The sequence below is a fragment of the Hemitrygon akajei genome, chromosome 1 (assembly GCF_048418815.1).
Source record: "Hemitrygon akajei chromosome 1, sHemAka1.3, whole genome shotgun sequence".
NCBI lineage: Eukaryota > Metazoa > Chordata > Chondrichthyes > Myliobatiformes > Dasyatidae > Hemitrygon > Hemitrygon akajei.
The window spans coordinates 144,408,544-144,429,493 of record NC_133124.1 but is presented as its reverse complement, the minus strand read 5'-3'; the positions used below and the strand labels follow the sequence as shown (position 1 = coordinate 144,429,493).

The window sequence follows — 20,950 nt, the reverse complement described above, 5'->3', positions numbered from 1 at the left end:
AGGTATTGCTCCATCGACCTGCGTGTGGCCTCATCTTGACGGTAGAGGAGGTCTGTGGCCACACACTTCAATTCCACAGACCACTCCCACTCCGACATGTCTGTCCATGGCCTCCTCTACCGTCAAGATGAGGCCACACGCAGGTCGATGGAGCAATACCTTATCTCCCGCCTAGGTAGCCTCCTTCCTGCCAGCATGAACATCCAACTCACAGACCTTCATTGATACCCCTGCCCCCCACCCTTACCCCCATCCCTATCTATTATTTTAGTCTGGTTCTCTTTCTCTCTCTTTTCCCCCCCTCACTATAATCTCTCCCCCCAGACCTACCTTTCTTTCTCTTTTATTTCCCATAATTCTCCACCTTCCCCCAGCCCATTTCCCTCCAGCCTATCACTTCCCAGCTCTCTACTTCATCCCTCCCCCCACTTCTTATCCCCCCCTCGACCACCCCATGTTACTTCACTCCTGATCAAGGGTTTCAGCCCGAAACGTTGTTATTACCTCCTCCCATAGATGCTGTCTGGCCTGCTGAGTTCTGCCAGCGTTTTGTGTTTTTTAAGTGTTTCTGATTTTATTTTTTAATGTCTCTGATTGTAAACATGCCAAGGTGACAAAAAGAATCCAAATGAATGATCTCAGCCTGAAGTGTTGAGTTTATTCCCCTCCATAGTTGCTGCATAGCCTGCTGGGTTCCTCCAGCAATTTGTGTGTGTTGCTTAAGATTTCCAACATTTGCTGAATTTCTTGTGCCTTGTTCCTCTTTTATTAATTCATTTCTTGGGATCTGGCAAAGCCATTGTTTTTTTGCCCATCCTTAATTGCCTGTGAGAAAGTGGCAGAGAGCTGCCACCTTGAACTCTATTCTGATTTTGCACATTTTAATATTCTTGCAAAATGCTACCTATTAAAAAAAACATAATGATTTCTCTCTTCCCTGTGCTAAAAATGTCTTGGTATTAGGCTTCTGAAGAGTGGCTCTAAAGCTTCATGTGCAGCTATTAAAAAGCTGATGACCTGTGCCACTTTCTTTGAACAATGCACTCACTCCTTCACTTACTCTCAACAATTTCTCATTTTTCACCAAGCAATCAAAATGTTTGCTAATGGGAAATCTTTCCAAGCTTAATCTTTGAACCCTCATGAACTTGTTGCTATGCAACTGTCAGCTGCACCTGCAGACACACGCGTTCACATTTCCCACCATGCAGTGAAAATGTAATAACAAAGATGGCATTTAATAATTCTACACCAACAGTGGGAGGGTGGAGTGAGAAAGAAAACAAGAGATAATGAGAGAGGAAGACCACTTTTATCATAGCTGAATCGGCATTCACATTTTTATAAATACATAAAATTAGCACCCCTCTCCTTTCTCTCTTTGTCCATTCCCTATTCTGGCTCCCTTCTTACCTCTTCTTTCCTGTCTATTACCTTCCTCTGGGTCCCCTCCTCCTTCTCTTTCTCCCATGGTCCATTCTCCTATCCAATCTGATTCTCTCTTCTTCAGCCCTTTATTCCTTCCATTTATCTTCTCTCACCTTCATCCCCACTCACCCACTACCTTCCGCCTCAGCTGGTCTCACTTATCATCTGTGATCTTCTTATTTCATATTCCCCCCCCCCCCCCAACCCACCTTCTCCCTCTCCTGGCCTTACCTATCACCTGCCAGCTTGTACTCCTTCCCTTCCCCTCCGCCGCTTCTTATTCTGGCTTCATTCCCCTTCATTTCCTGTCCTGATGAAGGGTCTTGACACAAAACATTAGCTCTTTATTCCTTTCCATAGATGCCCCCGGCCTACTGAGTTTAACAGTACATCGCAGGAACAGGTACTTTGGCCACAATAAGTTCTTCCAGCATTTCTAGCATCATTAGAATCTCTTGTATTTTAAATGTTTATAAGTGCTGTTCTAGTGACCAACAAGATAAAGAGACCAATGTGCTGAGATGGATACAAGATACAGACGTGCAGTAACTGTAAGCTACTGTTGGGGTGGGACAAGAAATCTGTAGCACACTGTTTAAGAGCCTGTTCTACTGGTCATCCTGTTAATATCTGTGCTCAATAGCTATTTTCTACATCATCCTTTGATTTCCTTTATATCCATAGATCCATCCATCTCTATTTTGAATGAACTCAGTCACTGTGTTCATTGACTCAGTGAATTCCAAAGATTCAACACACACTATCTGAAGAAATTTCTCTTTACCTCAGTCCTAAATTCATAGTGAATGTATTTCAAGACATAACTCCTGTGATATGCACTGTGATATGCAAGGAGGAAATTGGTGATCTTCTAATTCAGTGTCAGTGTAATGTGTTCTGATATTGCTCACAGTGTATTCTTTAGACTTGGGACAAACCTTTCTGCCAAGCCAGTTGTAGCTGAGTCATGCGATACAGATGTAATATGCCTTATTCCATTCACTTTCAGGAATAACCATATAACAATTACAGCACAGAAACAGGCCATCTTGGCCCTTCTAGTTGGTGCCGAATGCTTACTCTCACCTAATCCCACTGACCCACACACAGCCCATAACCCTCCATCCCTTTCCTGTCCATATACCTATCCAATTTTGCTTTAAATGACAATACCGAACCTGCCTCTACCAGTTCTACTGGAAGCTCATTCCACACAGCTACCACTCTCTGAGTAAAGAAATTCCCCCTCATTTTACCCTTAAACTAAGTCTCAACTCATGTCCTCTTGTTTGAATCTTCCATACTCTCAATAGAAAAAGCCTGTCCACATCAACTCTATCTATCCCCCTCAAAATCTTAAATACCTCTATCAAGTCCCCCCTCAACCTTCTACGCTCCAAAAAATAAAGACCTAACTTGTTCAATCTTTCCCTGTAACTTAGGTGCTGAAACCCAGGTAACATTCTAGTAAATCTTCTCTGTACTCTCTCTATTTTGTTGACATCTTTCCTATAATTCGGTGACCAGAACTGTACACAATACTCCAAATTTGGCCTTACCACTGCCTTGTACAATTTTAACATTATATCCCAACTCCTATACTCAATGCTCTGATTTATAAAGGCCAGCATACCAAAAGCTTTCTTCACCACCCTATCCACATGAGATTCCACCTTCAGGGAGCTATGCACCATTATTCCTAGATCACTCTGTTCTACTGCATTCTTCAATGCCCTACCATTTACCATGTATGTCCTATTTGGATTATTCCTACCAAAATGTAGCACCTCACACTTATCAGCATTAAATTCCATCTGCCATCGCTCAGCCCACTCTTCTAACTGGCCTAAATCTCTCTGCAAACTTTGAAAACCTACTTCATTATCCACAACGCCATCTACCTTAGTATCATCTGCATACTTACTAATCCAATTTACCACCCCATCATCCGGATCATTAATGTACATGACAAACAACATTGGACCCAGCACAGATCCCTGAGGCACACCACTAGTCACCGGCCTCCAACCTGACAAACAGTTATCCACCACTACTCTCTGGCATCTTCCATCCAGTCACTGTTGAATCCATTTTACTACTTCAATATTAATACCCAACAATTCATCCTTCCTAACTAACCTTCCCTGCGGAACCTTGTCAAAGGCCTTACTGAAGTCCATATAGACAACATACACTGCTTTACCCTCGTCAACTTTCCTCGTAACCTCTTCAAAAAATTCAATAAGATTTGTCAAACATGACCTTCCACGCAAAAATCCATGTTGACTGTTCCTAATCAGACCCTGTTTATCCAGATAATTATATATACCATCTCTAAGAATACTTTCCATTAATTTACCCACCACTGACATCAAACTGACAGGCCTATAATTGCTAGGTTTATTCTTAGAACCCTTTTTAAACAATGGAACCACATGAGCAATACGCCAATCCTCTGGCACCATCACCGTTTCTAATGACACTTGAAATATTTCTGTCAGAGCCCCTGCTATCTCTACACTAACCCCCCTCAAGTTCCTAGGGAATATCCTGCCAGGAGCCAGAGATTTATCCACTTTTATATTCCTTAAAAGCGCCAGTACTTCCTCTTCTTTAATCGTCATAGTTTCCATAACTTCCCTACTTGGTTCCCTTACCTTACACAATTCAATATCCTTCTCCTTAGTGAATACCAAAGAAAAGAAATTGTTCAAAATCTCCTCCATCTCTTTCAGCTCCACACATTGCTGTCCACTCTGATTCTCTATGGGACCAATTTTATCCCTCACTATCCTTTTGCTATTAATATAACTGTAGAAACCCTTTGGATTTATTTTCACCTTACTCACCAAAGCAACCTTGTATCTTCTTTTAGCTTTTCTAATTTCTTTCTTAAGATTCTTCTTACATTCTTTATATTCCTCGAGCACCTCATTTACTCCATGCTGCCTATATTTATTGTAGATCTCTCTTTTTTTCCTAACCAAGTTTCCAATATCCCTTGAAAACCATGGCTCTCTCAAACTTTTAACCTTTCCTTTCAACCTAACAGGAACATAAAGATTCTGTACCCTCAAAATTTCACCTTTAAATGACCGCCATTTCTCTATTACATCCTTCCCATAAAACAAATTGTCCCAATCCACTCCTTCTAAATCCTTTTGCATCGCCTGAAAGTTAGCCTTTGTCCAATCAAAAATCTCAACCCTGGGTCCAGTCCTATCCTTCTCCATAATTATATTGAAACTAATGGCTTTGTGATCACTGGACCCGAAGTGCTCCCCAACACATACCTCCGTCACCTGACCTATTTCATTCCCTAACAGAAAATCCAGCACTGCCCCTTCTCTAGATGGTACCACTATGTATTGCTGCAAAAAACTATCCTGCACACATTTTACAAACTCCAAACCATCCATCCCTTTTACAGTATGGGCTTCCCAGTCTATGTGTGGAAAATTAAAATCTCCCACAATCACAACCCTGTGCTTACTACAAATATCTCCTATCTTCTTGCAAATTTGCTCCTCCAATTCTTGCTCCCCATTAGGTGGTCTATAATACACCCCTATAAATGTTACTACACCTTTCCCATTTCTCAATTCCACCCAAGTAGTCTCCCTAGACGAGCCCTCTAATCTATCCTGCCAGAGCACCGCTGTAATATTTTCTCTGACAAGCAACGGAACACCTCCCCCTCTTATCTCTCCAATTCTATCACACCTGAAGCAACTAAATCCAGGAATATTTAGTTGCCAATCAACCCCTCCTGCAACCATGTTTCACTGATAGCTACAACTTCATATTTTCAGGTATCAATCCATGCTCTCAGCTCATCCACCTTTCTTACAATGCTCCTAGCATTAAAATAAATGCATTTAAGAAATTCTCCACCTCTTCCTTTCTGTTTACCTCTAACAGTACAAAGAACTTTACTGTCTTCTTTTTCTTCCTTCTCCCATACATCTGTTCCTACACTCTGGTTCCCCTCCCCCCCCCCCCCCCCCTATCTAGTTTAAATCCACTGGAGCCTCTCTAGCAAACCTACGTGCAAGAATATTTGTCCCCCTCCAGTTCAGATGTAAACTGTCCCGCTGGAACAGGTCCCACCTTCCCTGGAAAACTGCTCAATTATCTATAAATCTGAAGTCCTCCCTCCTGCACCATGTCTTCAGCCACATGTTGATCTGTGCTATCTTACTATTTCTAAACCCACCTGCACGTGGCACTGGTAGCAATCCTGAGATTGCTATCCTGGAGGTCCTGTCCTTTAACTTGGCACCAAGCTCCCTAAACTTACCTTTCAGGACCTCCTCACTCTTCCTACCCACGGCATTGACTGAATGACTGATTCATTCTGAATCATTGACCAGAATGACTGATACTGATGCAAAACTGTGGTCCATTGTCACTGACTAAGTGTTCTGGAACACCAATCCCCGAGAAGAGGCTTCTCAGTACATCAACTGTGTGTGAGGCTGTAGTGGAGGCTATTGGGAACACTTCTAGCCACTTTGCAGCTGTATCCACTACTACCAAGAAATTTGTGCCTTTGAACAGTTCGGCAAAATCCACATGAATCCTCTGCCAGGTCAATGCTGGCTGGTCCTTGTGGAAACAGAAACGCTGCTTTTGGCATCTTCTGGATGTGTTGGCATCCCAAGCAGCAAGCTACTCAATCTGCTGATCTGTCACAGGCCACCAGACAAAGCTTCAAGCAAACACATCCATTTTGATCACACCTACATGTAGCTCCTCTGACACTTTAGCTCTCAGTTTAGATGGTAAAATAACTTTCAATTCCACATAAGACAACACCCATCAAGGATAAGTTTATCCTAGCACTGGTGAAAATGATGCATCTATTTTGGGTTGCCATGTTGACCTGAGACAGTGTGGGATCTTTTCTCGTTTCCCTTTGGATCATCTCTGCTGTAATAGGGAAACTTTTGATTTGCATTACTGAGAATGTGTCAAGAGAAGTGTCCTCTTTTGTAAGTTATTCAGATATTTCCCTTTCCAAGGGCTAATGGGACAATCCATCGGCATTTTTATGATTAGTTGTCCCCTTGAATTCAATCTTGTACTTGTGTCCTCCAGCGTGTCTCTGCATTCACACTGCTGCTGTTTGTGGACCATCCTTCTGTGGATTGAAAATAGACAGTAGTTGTTGATGATCAGGAATGAGGGTAAGCTCTCTCCCATACAGGTACTGGTTAAAATGTTTTATACCCCAAACCAGACTCAAGATTTCTCTGTCAATCTGTCCGTTACTTTTCTCTGCAACGGTAAGGAAAGATGATGCAACGGTCACTTCTATAACATGTGACATAACACCTCATACCATAAGGTGAGGCATCACAGGCAAGCTTCACTGGACGATGTGGATCATAATGTGTGGATACAGTGTCTGATGTCACCACATCCTTTGTCTTTTGGAAAGACAACTCATACTGCTTTGTCTATTGCCATTTCTTCCCAAACTCCACCCCTTAATGAGTTCAAAGGGTGGAGCACAGTAGCTCGGTTTGACAGGAACCGGTTATATTAATTGACAAATCTTAAAAAGGACCACAACTGTGATGCATCCTTTGGCCTTGGGGCATCCACCAATGCTTGAATTTCCTCAGCATGTTTGTGTAATCCTTGTACATCAATAGTGTAACCACAGTAAGTGAGGCTTATTTTAACAAACTGTTGCATTGTGCTCTGAGCCTATATTCCTCTAGTGTTTCTAACACCATTTGAGATTTTGGAGATGTTCCTTCTCATCCTTACCAGTAACAATGATGTTTTCCAGGTAACGCTGAGTGCCAGGACAGCTTTGCAGCACCTGGTCCATAGCTTTCCACCAAAGTGCAGGTGTAGAAGAAGCTACCCCAAAAATAAGCACACTATAGTGATAAAGCTCTTTGTGAGTGTTTATGGTGAGAAACACTTTGGACTCTTCTGCCATCTCCATCTGTAGGTAGGCCTCAGCTAAGTCCACTTTGCTGAACTGTTTTCTTCCAGAAAGGCTTGCAAAGATATCCTCTATACTGGGCAGGGGTTATGATCTACTTTCAGTACTGGGTTGATAGTGACCTTAAAGTCACCATAAATCCTAACCATCCCATCCTTCTTAGCTACTGGGACCACTGACATTGCCAATGGGCTCCACCCAACCTTGGAAAGAATTCCTTCGGCTTCTGTGCAATCTAACTCACTGACTACTCTATCACAGATGGTACAAGGATTCAGCAGGGCTTTGTAAAACTTGGGTCTGGCATTTCCACTTAACTCTATTTTACCCTTGATATGTTTGAGTTTTCCAATACCCTCTGTAGTGTTCTCGCACAGGTGTAAAAGAACTCTGAACTAAACACCAAGCATAAACCAATCAATGAGGCGGTCCCAGTAAGATTAACCGTTTACTGTTCACTCTTCCACATTAACATATGGTGAAAACTGTTGATAAAACAATACAAAATATATACAGTATTTGTTTCCTTCTTGACATCACATTTACATCATAAATACTTGCAAAAGTAAAACTACAACAACTATATTACATTAAAGTGCAACATACAGTCAGAATCTACCCACGCCATCGACTGGCTTTAAATACACTTCAACACAAACTATCCGCAACTCTTTAAAAAACAAAAAACATAAACTTTATCAACCGTCATTACTTTTAACAGAATCAGCGTTAACATTTTTAATTCAACATATCGATTATCTCATGAACTTACGGCGTTGCTTCACTAATGTTTCTAGTGCGTAGAAAGAAAACTTTTCTCGCGCTGATCCTGCACACACACATAAGCCCCCTCCTTCCCGTTTCTCCAAACCAGTATTTTCCCACAAGATGCGGCAAAACTGGGTGTGACGTAATCGCATGCCGCGATATATCACAGACAACGAATTTACTTTAAACAATCTTAACTTTAACTAGAAAATGATAACAAACGAATTACTAAAGTGAAAATATAACAAACTAAACAAATGCCTTAAAGGCAACACACCCTCTGTGAACACTGCTGTGGCATCATCCAGTATCTTTCTTAATTTGCTTTCAGTTGACCCAATTGTAGGGGATGTGGCATGCAGATAGTGGATAAATCTCAGTATCTTTGAATTCAAACTAATTTTGTCGAATGACTGAAACAGCCGAGCCAGTGTCCATTCCATTTTAATTAATTTACCTTTCAATTCTGATGTTAGCCATATTGCTTGCCTCTTGTTAGTTTTCACTTTGTAAATTTTAAGGCTACTCAGTCCTGTATCTCTCTAATTATTATATATTTTTATCAACAGCATGCAGATTAGCATTCTTTTTGAAACCGAAACTTGACTTTGTATCTTTTTCTCTTCCCTGTGCAGTCCATTTACTTTTGTTTGCCCAACATGCTCTTTCTATGTATCCTATTTTGTTGCATTTTCTGCAAGTTTTTCCTTTGAACTTGCATTAGTCTGGTATACGTGTGCCCCTGCCACAATGGTAACACAGTTTGTTCAATCAGGCCGATTTCTGTTTGGGCAGTGCAATTTTGTTCATGCTCACTTTCATTCCTGACTGTAACTCACTTGCATTTCTGTATGCCTTTTCCATTGATACAGCAATTTCAACAGCTCGTGTAAATGTCAGTTAGGGGCTGTTTTAGAATGCTTTCTTATAAGATTCCACAAAATTAAACAATCTGTCAGTGCACCATTGAGGCCATCACTGAAATGACAATGCTTAATCTCTTCCATTCAGCCACGTAAGTTGAAATGGACTCCTCTTCCTTTTGATTCCACTTATGAAACGTAAAGTGTTCTACAATCCACTATGGTTTCCATTCTAAATGTTCCTGCATTACTTTCATGATTTTGGCAAAGCTCATTTCTGCTGGTCTGGTTGAAGCAGCCAACCTTCTAAGCAAATTGTATGTTTTTCCAGCTAGTGCATTCAGCAAAAGTGGCACTTGCATTTCATTGGCTACTTTATTTGCTTCAAAATACTGTTCAATTTGTTCGGTATACATCATCCAGTTATCTGTTGTGCAATCAAAAGCACCTGTCTTTCTGATGTAGCCAGCCATTTCTGCATTTTTATAATTTATTATTAATATCACACAGTACTCACTGTTTATGAACACGTGAACTTCATCCATTTCCTGACTTGCTTTTAACTTGATCATCTCCCTCTTATGAAGAAAAAAAAATGTGCTGTGTGTTTTAAACTCGAACGTCTCACTGCACTTCAACGGGTAGGTAGTATTCTTGGGTTTGTTTTAAAATTTGCTCGTTGCCACAGTTATGTTTTGTAACTCCAAAACTAATAGAATGAAAAATGTAGGGAGCCTGAGGATAAATGTGTGTACTTTGTTTTTACTGTTGGCAAGTTGTGCACTACTGACATGGTGGCCAAATTACATATGTTAGTCGTGGATTTTTACATATAACCTGTAATGGACTATGTAAATAACAAAGAATGCTTAATCAAACAATATATTTACAACATTACTCAAATATTACTGAAATATTAAATGCACAACACCTTGTAAGAATATTTAGGTTTCAGTGAGATCACTCTCAACTTTCAGAACTTGAGAACCTATCTTCCCAATCTCTCTTCACTCAGCAAGCACACTGTCCTGGAACCAATGGACTTGACCTTTGTTGCACTTAACTTGTATCCTTCTTTCTGTTGGGAGACCCAAATGGTACTCACTATGCCAGTTGTAGTTTTACCAAGTCTCCTTGTAATTATAAATAAAATCAGAATTTGTTGGAAAAACTCAGCAAGGCAAACAGCATCTGTGGAATGAGAAAATCTGCAGTTTCATATCTGGGATCTGTCACGATAACTTTCTTTTTTGCATCTTTATCCTTTACTCAAATTATCTCACAATGAAAACCATCCTACCATCTGCATTTGAGGTTGCTTGCTGAGAGTGAGGATCTGATGTGGGGAATCTATGGAAAAAGCAGATGCCACTGAAGGAGGAATGGGACTGTGAAGAAACTATGAATAAATGTTTCTAGTATAAGATACCCTGTGCTTTATAGGGCATGAGAGAGGCAATTCTCTGCCATTGTTACAGAGAAATGGGCCCATGTTATAAAGTATTACATTTTGTGACTCACAGAAGAGCCACTGTATACATTTCAAATAGATATGACTTTTTTGAAATACTTTTCAGAATCTATGTTTAATGGCCTTTATAAATCAGAGCATTGAGCATAGGAGTTGGGATGTAATGTTAAAATTGTACAAGGCATTGGTAAGGCCGAATTTGGAGTATTGTGTACAGTCCTGATCACTGAATTATAGGAAAGATGTCAACAAATAGAGAGAATACAGAGAAGATTTACTAGGATGTTACCTGGGCTTCAGCACCTAAGTTACAGGGAAAGGTTGAACAAGTTAGGTCTTTATTCGTTGGAGTGTAGAAGGTTGAGGGGGGACTTGATAGAGGTATTTAAAATTATGAGGGGGATAGATAGAGTTGATGTGGATAGGCTTTTTCCATTGAGAGTAGGGGAGATTCAACCAAGAGGACATGAGTTGAGAGTTAGGGAGCAAAATTTTAAGGGTAACACGAGGGGGAATTTCTTTACTCAGAGAGTGGTAGCTGTGTGAAATGAGCTTCCAGTAGAAGTGGTAGAGGCAGGTTTGGTATTGTCATTTTAAGTAAAATTGGATAGGTATATGGACAGGAAAGGAATGGAGGGTTATGGGCTGAGTGCGGGCCAGTGGGACTAGGTGAGAGTAAGCGTTCAGCATGGACTAGAAGGGCCAAAATGGCCTGTTTCCGTGCTGTAATTGTTATATGGTTATATGGTAAAGAGTTGGTATTTTAAAAACTCCTTTATCTTCCTCATAATAAATTATCTACATTTATATGATGGCCCCACAATGTTTTACCAAGTATTAATGCTTCTTCTCGCACCTCTTTATCTGCTGTATCTCTATCACAAACACGCAAGTAAATGGAAGCACAAGTAGGCCACTCAATTCTTCAATTCTGTCTTGCCATTCAATACAATCATGGCCCATCTGTCACAGAACACAATTTCTCTTCTCTGAAATTTCCACATATTCCTCAATATCTCCGTAATTCAGCTTCTCTACCTCCTCTTTAAATACCCCCAGTGCTCTAGAGAAAACTTGACCACTGAAGTAGAGAATTCCAGTGATTCATCAAACTCCTGTGCTCCTGAGTTTCAAATGATAACCCACAGATGGAAATATCCTTGTTGTGCTCCTTTAGTATCTTGTGTATTTCAATAAGATAACCCTTTATTCTTTTAAATTCCAAAGAATTCCGTTGAACTGCTCATAACAGGACAACATACTCATCCCAGAAATTAGCCTAGTGAATCTCTTCTGGACTACCCTCAAAACTTGTAACCCTTTCCTAAATAAAGGAACCAAATCTGTACACAAGAAATGTAAATTTCCCATCTCTCGTATGTGTTAATTTAGATTCCTTTCATATGTCAGTTACTCATTGTGTTAATAAGCTGGCATTCTCATCCATCTTGAAGTCCAAATGATTTGTTGGAGACTAATTTGTTCATGTGGTAACCAGCATTAGTCACTGACATATCTGTCTGTCTAGGTACCATATCCGATGCGGACGTTGGTGGCCATGGTTTTCCATACAAATATATCCCTTGTTCTTCGGATGACTTCCATTTCCTCGATGTGTAGCCACCTGGCTAGGCTTTTGATGTACATAAGTTGAGGTCTTCCTCTAGGTTTGCTCCCCTCAATCTTTCCAGAGAGTATGAGGTTTTCTAGTTCATCTTTCCACATGATGTGTCCTAGGAATCTGAGTTGTCTTTCTCTTAGTGTTGGTATGAGTGATCTAACTGCTTGGGCTCTTCTGAGAACTTCTTCATTTGATGTGTGTGTAGTCCATGATATTTTTAACATTCTCCTGTAGAATCAAAATCCAGCTGCTTCTGGTCTCTTTTCCATTGCTGGGGAAATGGTCCAGCATTCACTTCCGTCAGTCAGGATAGAATAAATGTAGCACTGCAGTATTCTGTTTTTAGTGTACATGCTTATCTTTCTGTCTGTTAATATGGTCTTCATTTTCTGGAAAGCTTCTTTTGTCATTGCTATTCTGTATTTGATATCTAATTCACACCTGCCATCACTTGTTATTTGGCTGCCAAGATATCTGAATTTGTTGACTTGTTTGATGTTTGTATTTCCTATCTTGATCACACATTGTGGGATGTTTGTCTTTCTGGAGATGACCATGCTTTCTGTCTTCTTGGTGTTGATTGAGAGACCTCTGCGATTACTTTCTGCTGCCACTATAGTGAGTAGTTCTTGAAGTTTTGTTTCTGAGTCAGCTATTAGTATGATGTCATCAGCATAGCTGATGTTATTTATATTATTGCCTCCAATTGTGAGTCCTTTGATGTCTTTGATACTTCTCAAGAAATTTTCACTGTACAAGTTGAATAAGTTGGGTGAAAAGGTACAATCTTGCCTGACTCCTCTCATGATATTCACATACTCACTCACTTCTTCTATTCTGATGGTTGCTGTTTGGTCCCAGTATAAGTTTCTTAAGAAACGCATATCTTTCCCATCTATGTCAAGATCTTGAAGCACTTCCAGAAGATCTTGGTGTCTGACAGTGTCAAAAGCTTTTGTATAGTCGATGAAACAAAGGTAGATGTCTTTTTGTACCTAGATGGCTCGTTCACAGATCATCTGTAGCATGAAAGTTTCATTTCTGGTTCCAGTGTTTTCCACAAAGCCGCATTATTCTTTACTGATTTCTGGTTTTATACAGTGTCTTGCTCTCATCATGATTACTCTGAGAATAATTTTTGCCACGAGGCTCATCAGGCTTATTGTATGATGTAACTCACATTCTGTTGTTCCCTCTTTCTTTGGAAGTGTGATGAACACTGATTTACTCAATCATCAGGTATCTCCCCATGATCATAGGTTTCATTTGCTATTTCTGTTATTTTCTCTGTTCCAAGGTCTTCTAATGCCAGGATCATTTCAACAGTGATGTTGTCTGGACCAGTTGCTCTGTTATGTTTTGTTTTATTTATGGCTGTTCAAATTTCTGATTTTAGAATGTTAGGTCCTTCAAGATTCTTCTTTATGTTTTTCTCCTCTTTGGTCTTCAAAAAGTTCTTTTATATATTCTGTCCATCTGCTTAGGATTTCCTCTTTGCTCATAATTAAGTTGCCATCTTTTGCCTTGATGCATCCACTTGCTGGGCAAGGTAATTTCCCCATTTGTTCTTTAATCTTACTGTGTATCATCTTTGTTCCAGAGTTATGGGTTTGTAGCATTTCTGACATATAACCTTTATATACCTGTCTATTTTAAAATATTAGGCAACCCAGTGCCTCCCCATTCTTGAGAGAAAATCCTGTCCAGATTTCTCTGTTTGCTCTGTTCTTTTGGTTCTCATGTGATCCTGCTTTTGTATCTTTTTCAGTGCCTTTATACCCTATTGATATTTCAGCACCAGGGCAGATCTGGTACAACTTAGTTCCAAATCAAATTTTGTGTGTTTAATGATATTTTCAATTCTATTCTTCTAGAAATATTTCTTTATGCTCTGTTCACTAGTGCTGCTTTTGAATGCTATATGTATGTTTATCAAAGATCTCTTTGCTCATCCAAGCAGCATGTGATCTACAAAGCTAACACCTACAGCTTTTTTGTGCAACTTTGTTAATATTCTGATGCAGGTCCCTGGGACCCTTTATTGTGATGCTTGGGAAAATCATTGTGGACCTCCTGAAGTTCCTTTTTCTTTATGGAGAATTTTACATTCCCTTTGCGTGTTCGTTCTGGATCATTTTTGGTGGTAAGTTGTGTGTTTGCCTTCTGATTAATTGATGAACTTGTGAGGGAAAAGTCTCTTCTAACAAACTGTATGCATTTCTGGGAATTGTCTGGGGTTCAGATGGAGTTAATGAAGGGTGTGAGTGTAAAACATAGCTTTCCATTGAATGTGGTTTCAGTAGTGAATCATTAACATGTATTTCCCTTTCCTTGTTAAAAGGGAATTTCAAACCTATTATCTGAGCATTGAGAGCTTCACAGGTATTACAGAACTGTGATTAAACTGTAAGTCTTTACTTAATTCAAAAAATCACCCTGCTGATTCTAGAATGGAATCAAAGTGAATGCCCCAGCGTTGTGTCCAAACGGGAACAAAACACCTCCCCAGTTGTGTTAATGACTCACTGTCAGGAACCATGATTTGGTTAGCAGTTTTCACCTTGGGATCAGTGATACATGCCAATGGAGTAGGGCATGAGAACTGAATTCAAAATACCGTAGATTCCGGACTACAGAGCGCACCTGATTAAAAGCCGCTGGCTCTAATTTTAGAAATAAAATCAATTTTTTAATTGTAAAGGCCGCACCGGATTTTAGGCCGCACCGGATTTTAGGCCGCACCGGATTTTCGGCCGCAGGTGTCCCACGTTGTAATATGAGATATTTACACAGAAAGATATTACACGTGAGGATTTTTTAACTTTTAATTAAATCCATATGGTAACAAACAAATATATATTGCAAATGCTTTTTTTCGAACCGTGCCTGTAATACGGCTACTTTTAAATATACATACGTATCGGTAACACAAATTACGTTGCATATACTTTTTTACTGAACAGCACGAACAACATTCCAATATCTCCTAGCGACTGGTAAAAATATATATACTGCAGCCTACCAGGAAAAGTTATTGATCGCCTTTAACTTAAAAGCAGCGTTTTCGCTCGGGTCTGATGAGCTCGCGTAACGCGATTGGGTCTAATCGGGTCTGATGTGCTTGGGTCTGATGCGCTCGGGTCTGATGCGCTCGAGTCTGATGCGCTCGGGTCTGATGTGCTCGCGTAATGCCCCCACCTTCCCGTATATCGCAAACCGGTATCCCACAAGACGCGGCGAAACCGGGTGTGACGTCATAGCATCCCGGGATGTAGTACAGAAAACAAATATAGTTAAAACACTTCTAACTTTAACTAACAAATGAATTACTAAGCGAAAATATTATAAACTAAGTAACTGCCATAAAGGCAGCACAATGCTTTTCTTCGAGTGTTTTCCATGTTGATGAGGGTGAGTACAAATGACTGATTTACAATAATTTAATTGTGAAAGTGCGCTTGATTTATCGTACAATTTCATTGGACCTCTGTGAACTACTCATCAATTTTATTGGTCTACTGTTACGAGGCAAAATGTTTACGAGGCGGCATGAAAAAAAACCATGTATTAGCCGCTCTGGATTAAAGGCCGCAGAGTTCAAAGCTGTTCAAAATGTGGGAAAAAAGTAGCGGCTTATAATCCAGAATCTACGGTAAATAACCATGAATAACTGGTGACAACATTTGCTCATGTGTAAGTTTTCCCTGTTATTTTCTTGCTTACAGGTCTTGTTCCAAATATGTCAACCATACCCCAGATGCTTTTTACTGTCTTTCGCATTACACTGGTTGATGACTATGGATTTGAAGAGATGTATGCAAGAGACCCAGTAATGGCATATTTACTCTGTGGAACCTTTCTGGGAGTGTCAAGCATACTTTGTATCAACCTTCTCATAGCATTACTTTCAGATACCTTCCAAAGGTACATAACAAAAAATATCATAGCATTTCTTGGTAGTTTATGGGTAAGCACATAGTCAGAATCAGAATCAGGTTTATTGTCACCAGCATGTGTCGTGAACTTAGCAGCAGCAGTTCAATGCAATACATAATATAGAAGAAAAAAATAATAATAAATAAGTAAATCAATTACAATATATGTATATTGAATAGATTAAAAATTGTGCAAAAACAGAAATGCTATATATTAAAAAGTGAGGTAGTGTCCAAGGGTTCAAAGTCAATATCCATTTAGGAATCAGACGGCAGAGGGGAAGAAGCTGTTTCTGAATTGCCTTCAGGCTTCTGTACCTCCTACCTACAGTGAGAAAAGGGCATGCCCTGGGTGCAGGAGGTCCTCAACAATGGATGCTGCCTTTCTGAGACACTGCTCCTTAAAGTTGCCCTGGGTACTTTGTAGGCTAGTACCCAAGATGTAGCAGACTAAATTTACAACCCTCTGCAGCTTCTTTTAGTCCTGTGCAGTAGCCTCTCCATACCAGACAGTGATGCAGCCTGTCAGAATGCTCTCCATGGTACATCTATAGAAATTTTTGAGTGTTTTTTGTGGACATACCAAATTTCTTCAAACTCCTAATGAAGTATAGCCACTGTCTTGCCTTCTTTTTAACTGCATCGATATGTTGGGACCAGGTTAGATCATCAGAGATCTTGACACCCAGAAACCTAACGCTGCTCACTCTCTCCCCTTCTGATCCCTCTGTGAAGATTGGTATGTATTCCTCCTTCTTACCCTTCCAGAAGTCCACAATCAGCTCTTTCGTCAGGTTGTTGCTGTGACACCACTCCACTAGTTGGCATATCCCACTCCTGTACGCCCTCTCATCACCATCTGAGATTCTACCAACAATGGTTGTATCATCAAGGTAGAGATATAAAACAGAGGTGCTACGGTTGTGACACAACAGGACTCAATTTGTGGGGTAGAAGAGGTAGTCTTCCAGATCAAATTAATAGGGTACTGTTGAATGTTTACAGAAGAACAAGAAACAACAGATTGTCATGTCAAAGCACATCACAACAGATCATACCAAGTATGCAAACTGCTGTCAGCACAGTTAGTTATAAATAATTCCAGGGAGTTCACTGAGCAAAATTGAGAAAAAAATGTAGTGGGTGAAATTAATTCTTGCTAGAGGTAGCCCAAAAGGAAGAATCATTAAGGGCTCCATGGTAACATAGGCATTAGCACGGTGCTATTAGAGCCTGAGGCATTCTGGAGTTCGGAGTTTAATTCCAACGCCATAAAGGTTTGTACCTTACCCCATGAACTGCGTAGGTTTTCTCTGGACGTTCCAGTTTCCTTCCACAGTCCAAAGGCATATCGGTCAGTAGGTTAATTGGTCTTTATAAATTGTCCTGTGATTAGGCTAGAGTTTATTTGGTAGGTTGCTGAGCTGTGCAGCTTGTTGGGCCAAAAGAACCTATTCCACACAGTATCTCTAAATAAATAAATAACCATCTGAATATCTTGGCTATGAATTATGTACAATAAGCAGCCATCATGATGGGCCTGGTCTTATTTTTTGACTTTGCCCATCAACTGTTATATCTGAACAGTGAGGTTAGGGTGGAACAACTGGAGAGACAAATGGAACAATAGCATATCATCATTTTAGTTACATTTCCATAACTGTCTACAGAGGATCCTAAAAATATGATGGGGAATGGGGAACAAAGGTCAAATATAATTTTCTTAGAATATTATGACTGAGGACTTTTGATCCTGACTTCCTAATCATTGGCACCAGATTTGACAGTCTGGTGTGCTGTTTGGAGGGAATCCTGTAAAAGAGTATTAAACCACAAGGATAATGCCCTAGATAAACTTCTGAGAAGTTCATTTTCAACATGGCAAGATGGATAAAGGAACCTTTATTGAGGATATATTCTCCCTTTTCCACAAGGTTTTATAAGATAAGATTAGTTTTACTTGTCAAAGATATATCAAAACATGCAATGAAATGCATCATTTACATCAACAACATCCCAAGGATGTGCTGAAGACATTCTGCAAGTGTTGCTATGCTTCCAATGCCAACAAGGCATGCCTCCAACCTACTAACCCTAACTCTAACGTATTGGAATGCGGGAGAAAACCAGGTACCTGCAAGAAACCCACGGGGTCACAGGGAGAATGTACAAACTCCTTACAGACAGCAGCAGTAACTGAACCCTGATATTCAAATTCAATCAAGAATTGAGATGTAGGGAGCAGTCAAACTTATCTTGAAAATTAGAGCCAATTATCTTCCAACTACCAGCCGATGCATTTAGAAAAAGCATTCCTTCTGTGACAATTGACTCTCTCAAAAAATATATGGAAAACTATTTTGGAAAAGTTGAAGATTATAAGGGTAAGTGGTTGAATTTTGGGAGAATATAGCTTTTTCTGTGTTTACTGAGATTTTACAATAAAGACATAATTAGAAATGCAAGTCATCAGAAGGCAAGATTGAAAAGTGGTGGAAGAAAATATATTTTCTATATTACACTTGATTAGAGGAAGAGAAAGAAGAAAACCCTTAACTCCGAGTGGAGTCATCGGGGTGCCATCGTGACAGAGTTTTTTTTAGCAGGCTTTCTTGTTTTTACGAGGCTGAGTTGCTAGTTCAACCCAGCAAGGATTGAAAGCATGCAACGGAGCTGGCTGGATTCAAACCTGGGAGCCTTCGCTCCAAAGTCTGGCACTGATGCCACTACGCCACCAGCCACCTGGCACTTGATTACCTTTAGGGAATATAGAGCACTATTGTGTTTAAGGGTATGAATCAGCAGGTCGCATAGAGTTCAAGCTATGGTAGGTTATATATTTTGGTTTGGAAGAATGAGGAAACCTGTCTGATGCTTTCTTGTAACTATCACTGATATTCTGGATGTGCATCTAAAGATTGTTCCTGGTTCTTATTTTAGAGTATATGACAATGCAAATGCCAATGCAGCCATGCAACAGGCTAGCATTGTTCTGCATGTTGAAGACCATCTGAATGAGAAGAGAAAGAAAGAATTTCAAGAATATATCCACACATCCTGTGCACCTTTGGAAATATTTTTTGATGATGATATTACAATAGATCAAGAAGATGATCTCAAGAAAGTTACCATTCAAATAAAGGTAATGAGAATCTTTCATTATTATTATAGTTGGTCAAATCAAGTGCAGCATAATCTGAACCATAAAGTGGAATAGAGGAATGGGGTACTTTTGTGTCCTGTTGTGTTGGGTATTGTTAACAAGTAACAATCTCGGGTCCAGAACAAAGGGGTAAGGATCAGAAAGTATAGTTGGTCAGAACAAATGAGGTACTTGAGTATAAGAAATGTAAGAAAATACTTAACAAGAACATCAGGAGGGCTAAAACAAGACAAAATTAAGGAGAATCCTAGTGGCTTCTATAGATACATTGAGAGCAAAAGCATAGCAAGGGACAAAATTAGTCCTCTGGAAGATCAGAGTGATCATCTACAGTATGTGTGGAGTTAAAAGAGATGGAGGAGATCTTAAAAGGATTTTTGCATTGTATTTACTTGGGAGGTGGACACAGAGTTTATAGAAATAAGGCAAAGCAATAGTGAGGCCATGGGCCACATACAGATTACAGAGGAGGAGGTGTTTGATGTTTTGAGGCAAATTAAGAGGGATAAGTCCCTAGGGCTTGATATGGTGTTCATTCAGACCCTGTAGGAGGACAGTGCAAAAATTGCAGCAGCCCTAGTAGAGATATTTAAAGCATCCTCAGCATATAAAGGGTCGAGTGCTGGAGGTTTAGAGGATAACTAATGTAGTTCCATTGCTTAAGAAAAGTTCTAAGAATAAGCAGGAAAATTATAGGCTGATGAGCCAAATATCAGTTGCGGGAAAGTTATTGGAGGGTATTCTAAGGGACCAGATATATAAGTATTTGGATAGACAGGGACTGATTAGGGATAGTCAGCATGGCTTTGTGTGTGTTAAGTCATATCTAACCAATCTTACAGAGTTTGTTGAGGAAGCTACCAGGAAAGTTGATGAAGGCAAGGCAGTGGATGTTGTCTACATGGACTTTAGCAAGGCCTTTAGCAAGGTTCTGCATGGGAGGTTGGTCAAGAAGATTCAGTCATTCAGCATTCAAGATAAGGTAGTACAAAGTAAATTGTATTAGATATTGGCTTCACTGAGAGTGGTTGTAGAGGGCTGCTTCTCTGACTAGAGGCCTGTGACTAATGGTGTGCCACAGTGATTGGTGTTGGGTCTGTTGTTGTTTGTCAATGATCTGGATGATAATGTGGTAAATTGCATCAGTAAATTTACAGATGACACCAAGATTGGGGTGTAGTAGACAGCGAGGAAGACTATCAAAGGCTGCAGCAGGATCTGGACCAGCTATAAGAATGGGCTGAAAAATGGCGGATGGAATTCAATGCAGGCAAGTGTAAGTGGCACTGCACTTTAGGAGAGCTAATCAGGGTAGGTTTTACATGGTGAACGGTAGGGCATTGAAGGATAATGGATCTAGGAACACGCATTCATAATTCACTGGAAGCAGCTTCACAAGGAGATAGAGTCTGCATTGAGAAGTCAATGCATTGAGTACAGGAGATGGAGATGGGATAGAAACATAGATGTTCTGTTAAAGTTGTATAAGACATTGGTGAGGCCTGATCTAGAGTACTGTGTGCAGTTTTGGTCACCTACCTACAGGAAAGATGTAAGTAAGATTCAGTGAGTGCAGAGAAAATTTACGAGGATATTGTCCGGACTTGACGACCTTAGTCATAGAGAAAGACTGAATAAGTTAGGATTTCATTCCTTAGAATGTAGAAGATTGTGGGGAGATTTAATGGAGGTTTACAAAATTATGAGGGATAGCAATAGGGTAAATAGAAGCAGGCTTT

General features: G+C 40.0%; 1 protein-coding gene across 1 annotated transcript in view; it reads left to right on the top strand.

The window, feature by feature from the left end:
* The window catches only part of LOC140724067 (uncharacterized), a 102,483-nt gene that overhangs the window by 55,443 nt on the left and 26,090 nt on the right, over positions 1–20,950 (top strand). The window contains exons 11-13 of the mRNA XM_073038830.1: positions 14,138–14,256; positions 15,839–16,037; positions 18,989–19,190. Of these exons, the coding sequence (XP_072894931.1) occupies positions 14,138–14,256; positions 15,839–16,037; positions 18,989–19,190 (520 nt within the window). The remainder of the gene's footprint in view (positions 1–14,137; positions 14,257–15,838; positions 16,038–18,988; positions 19,191–20,950) is intronic.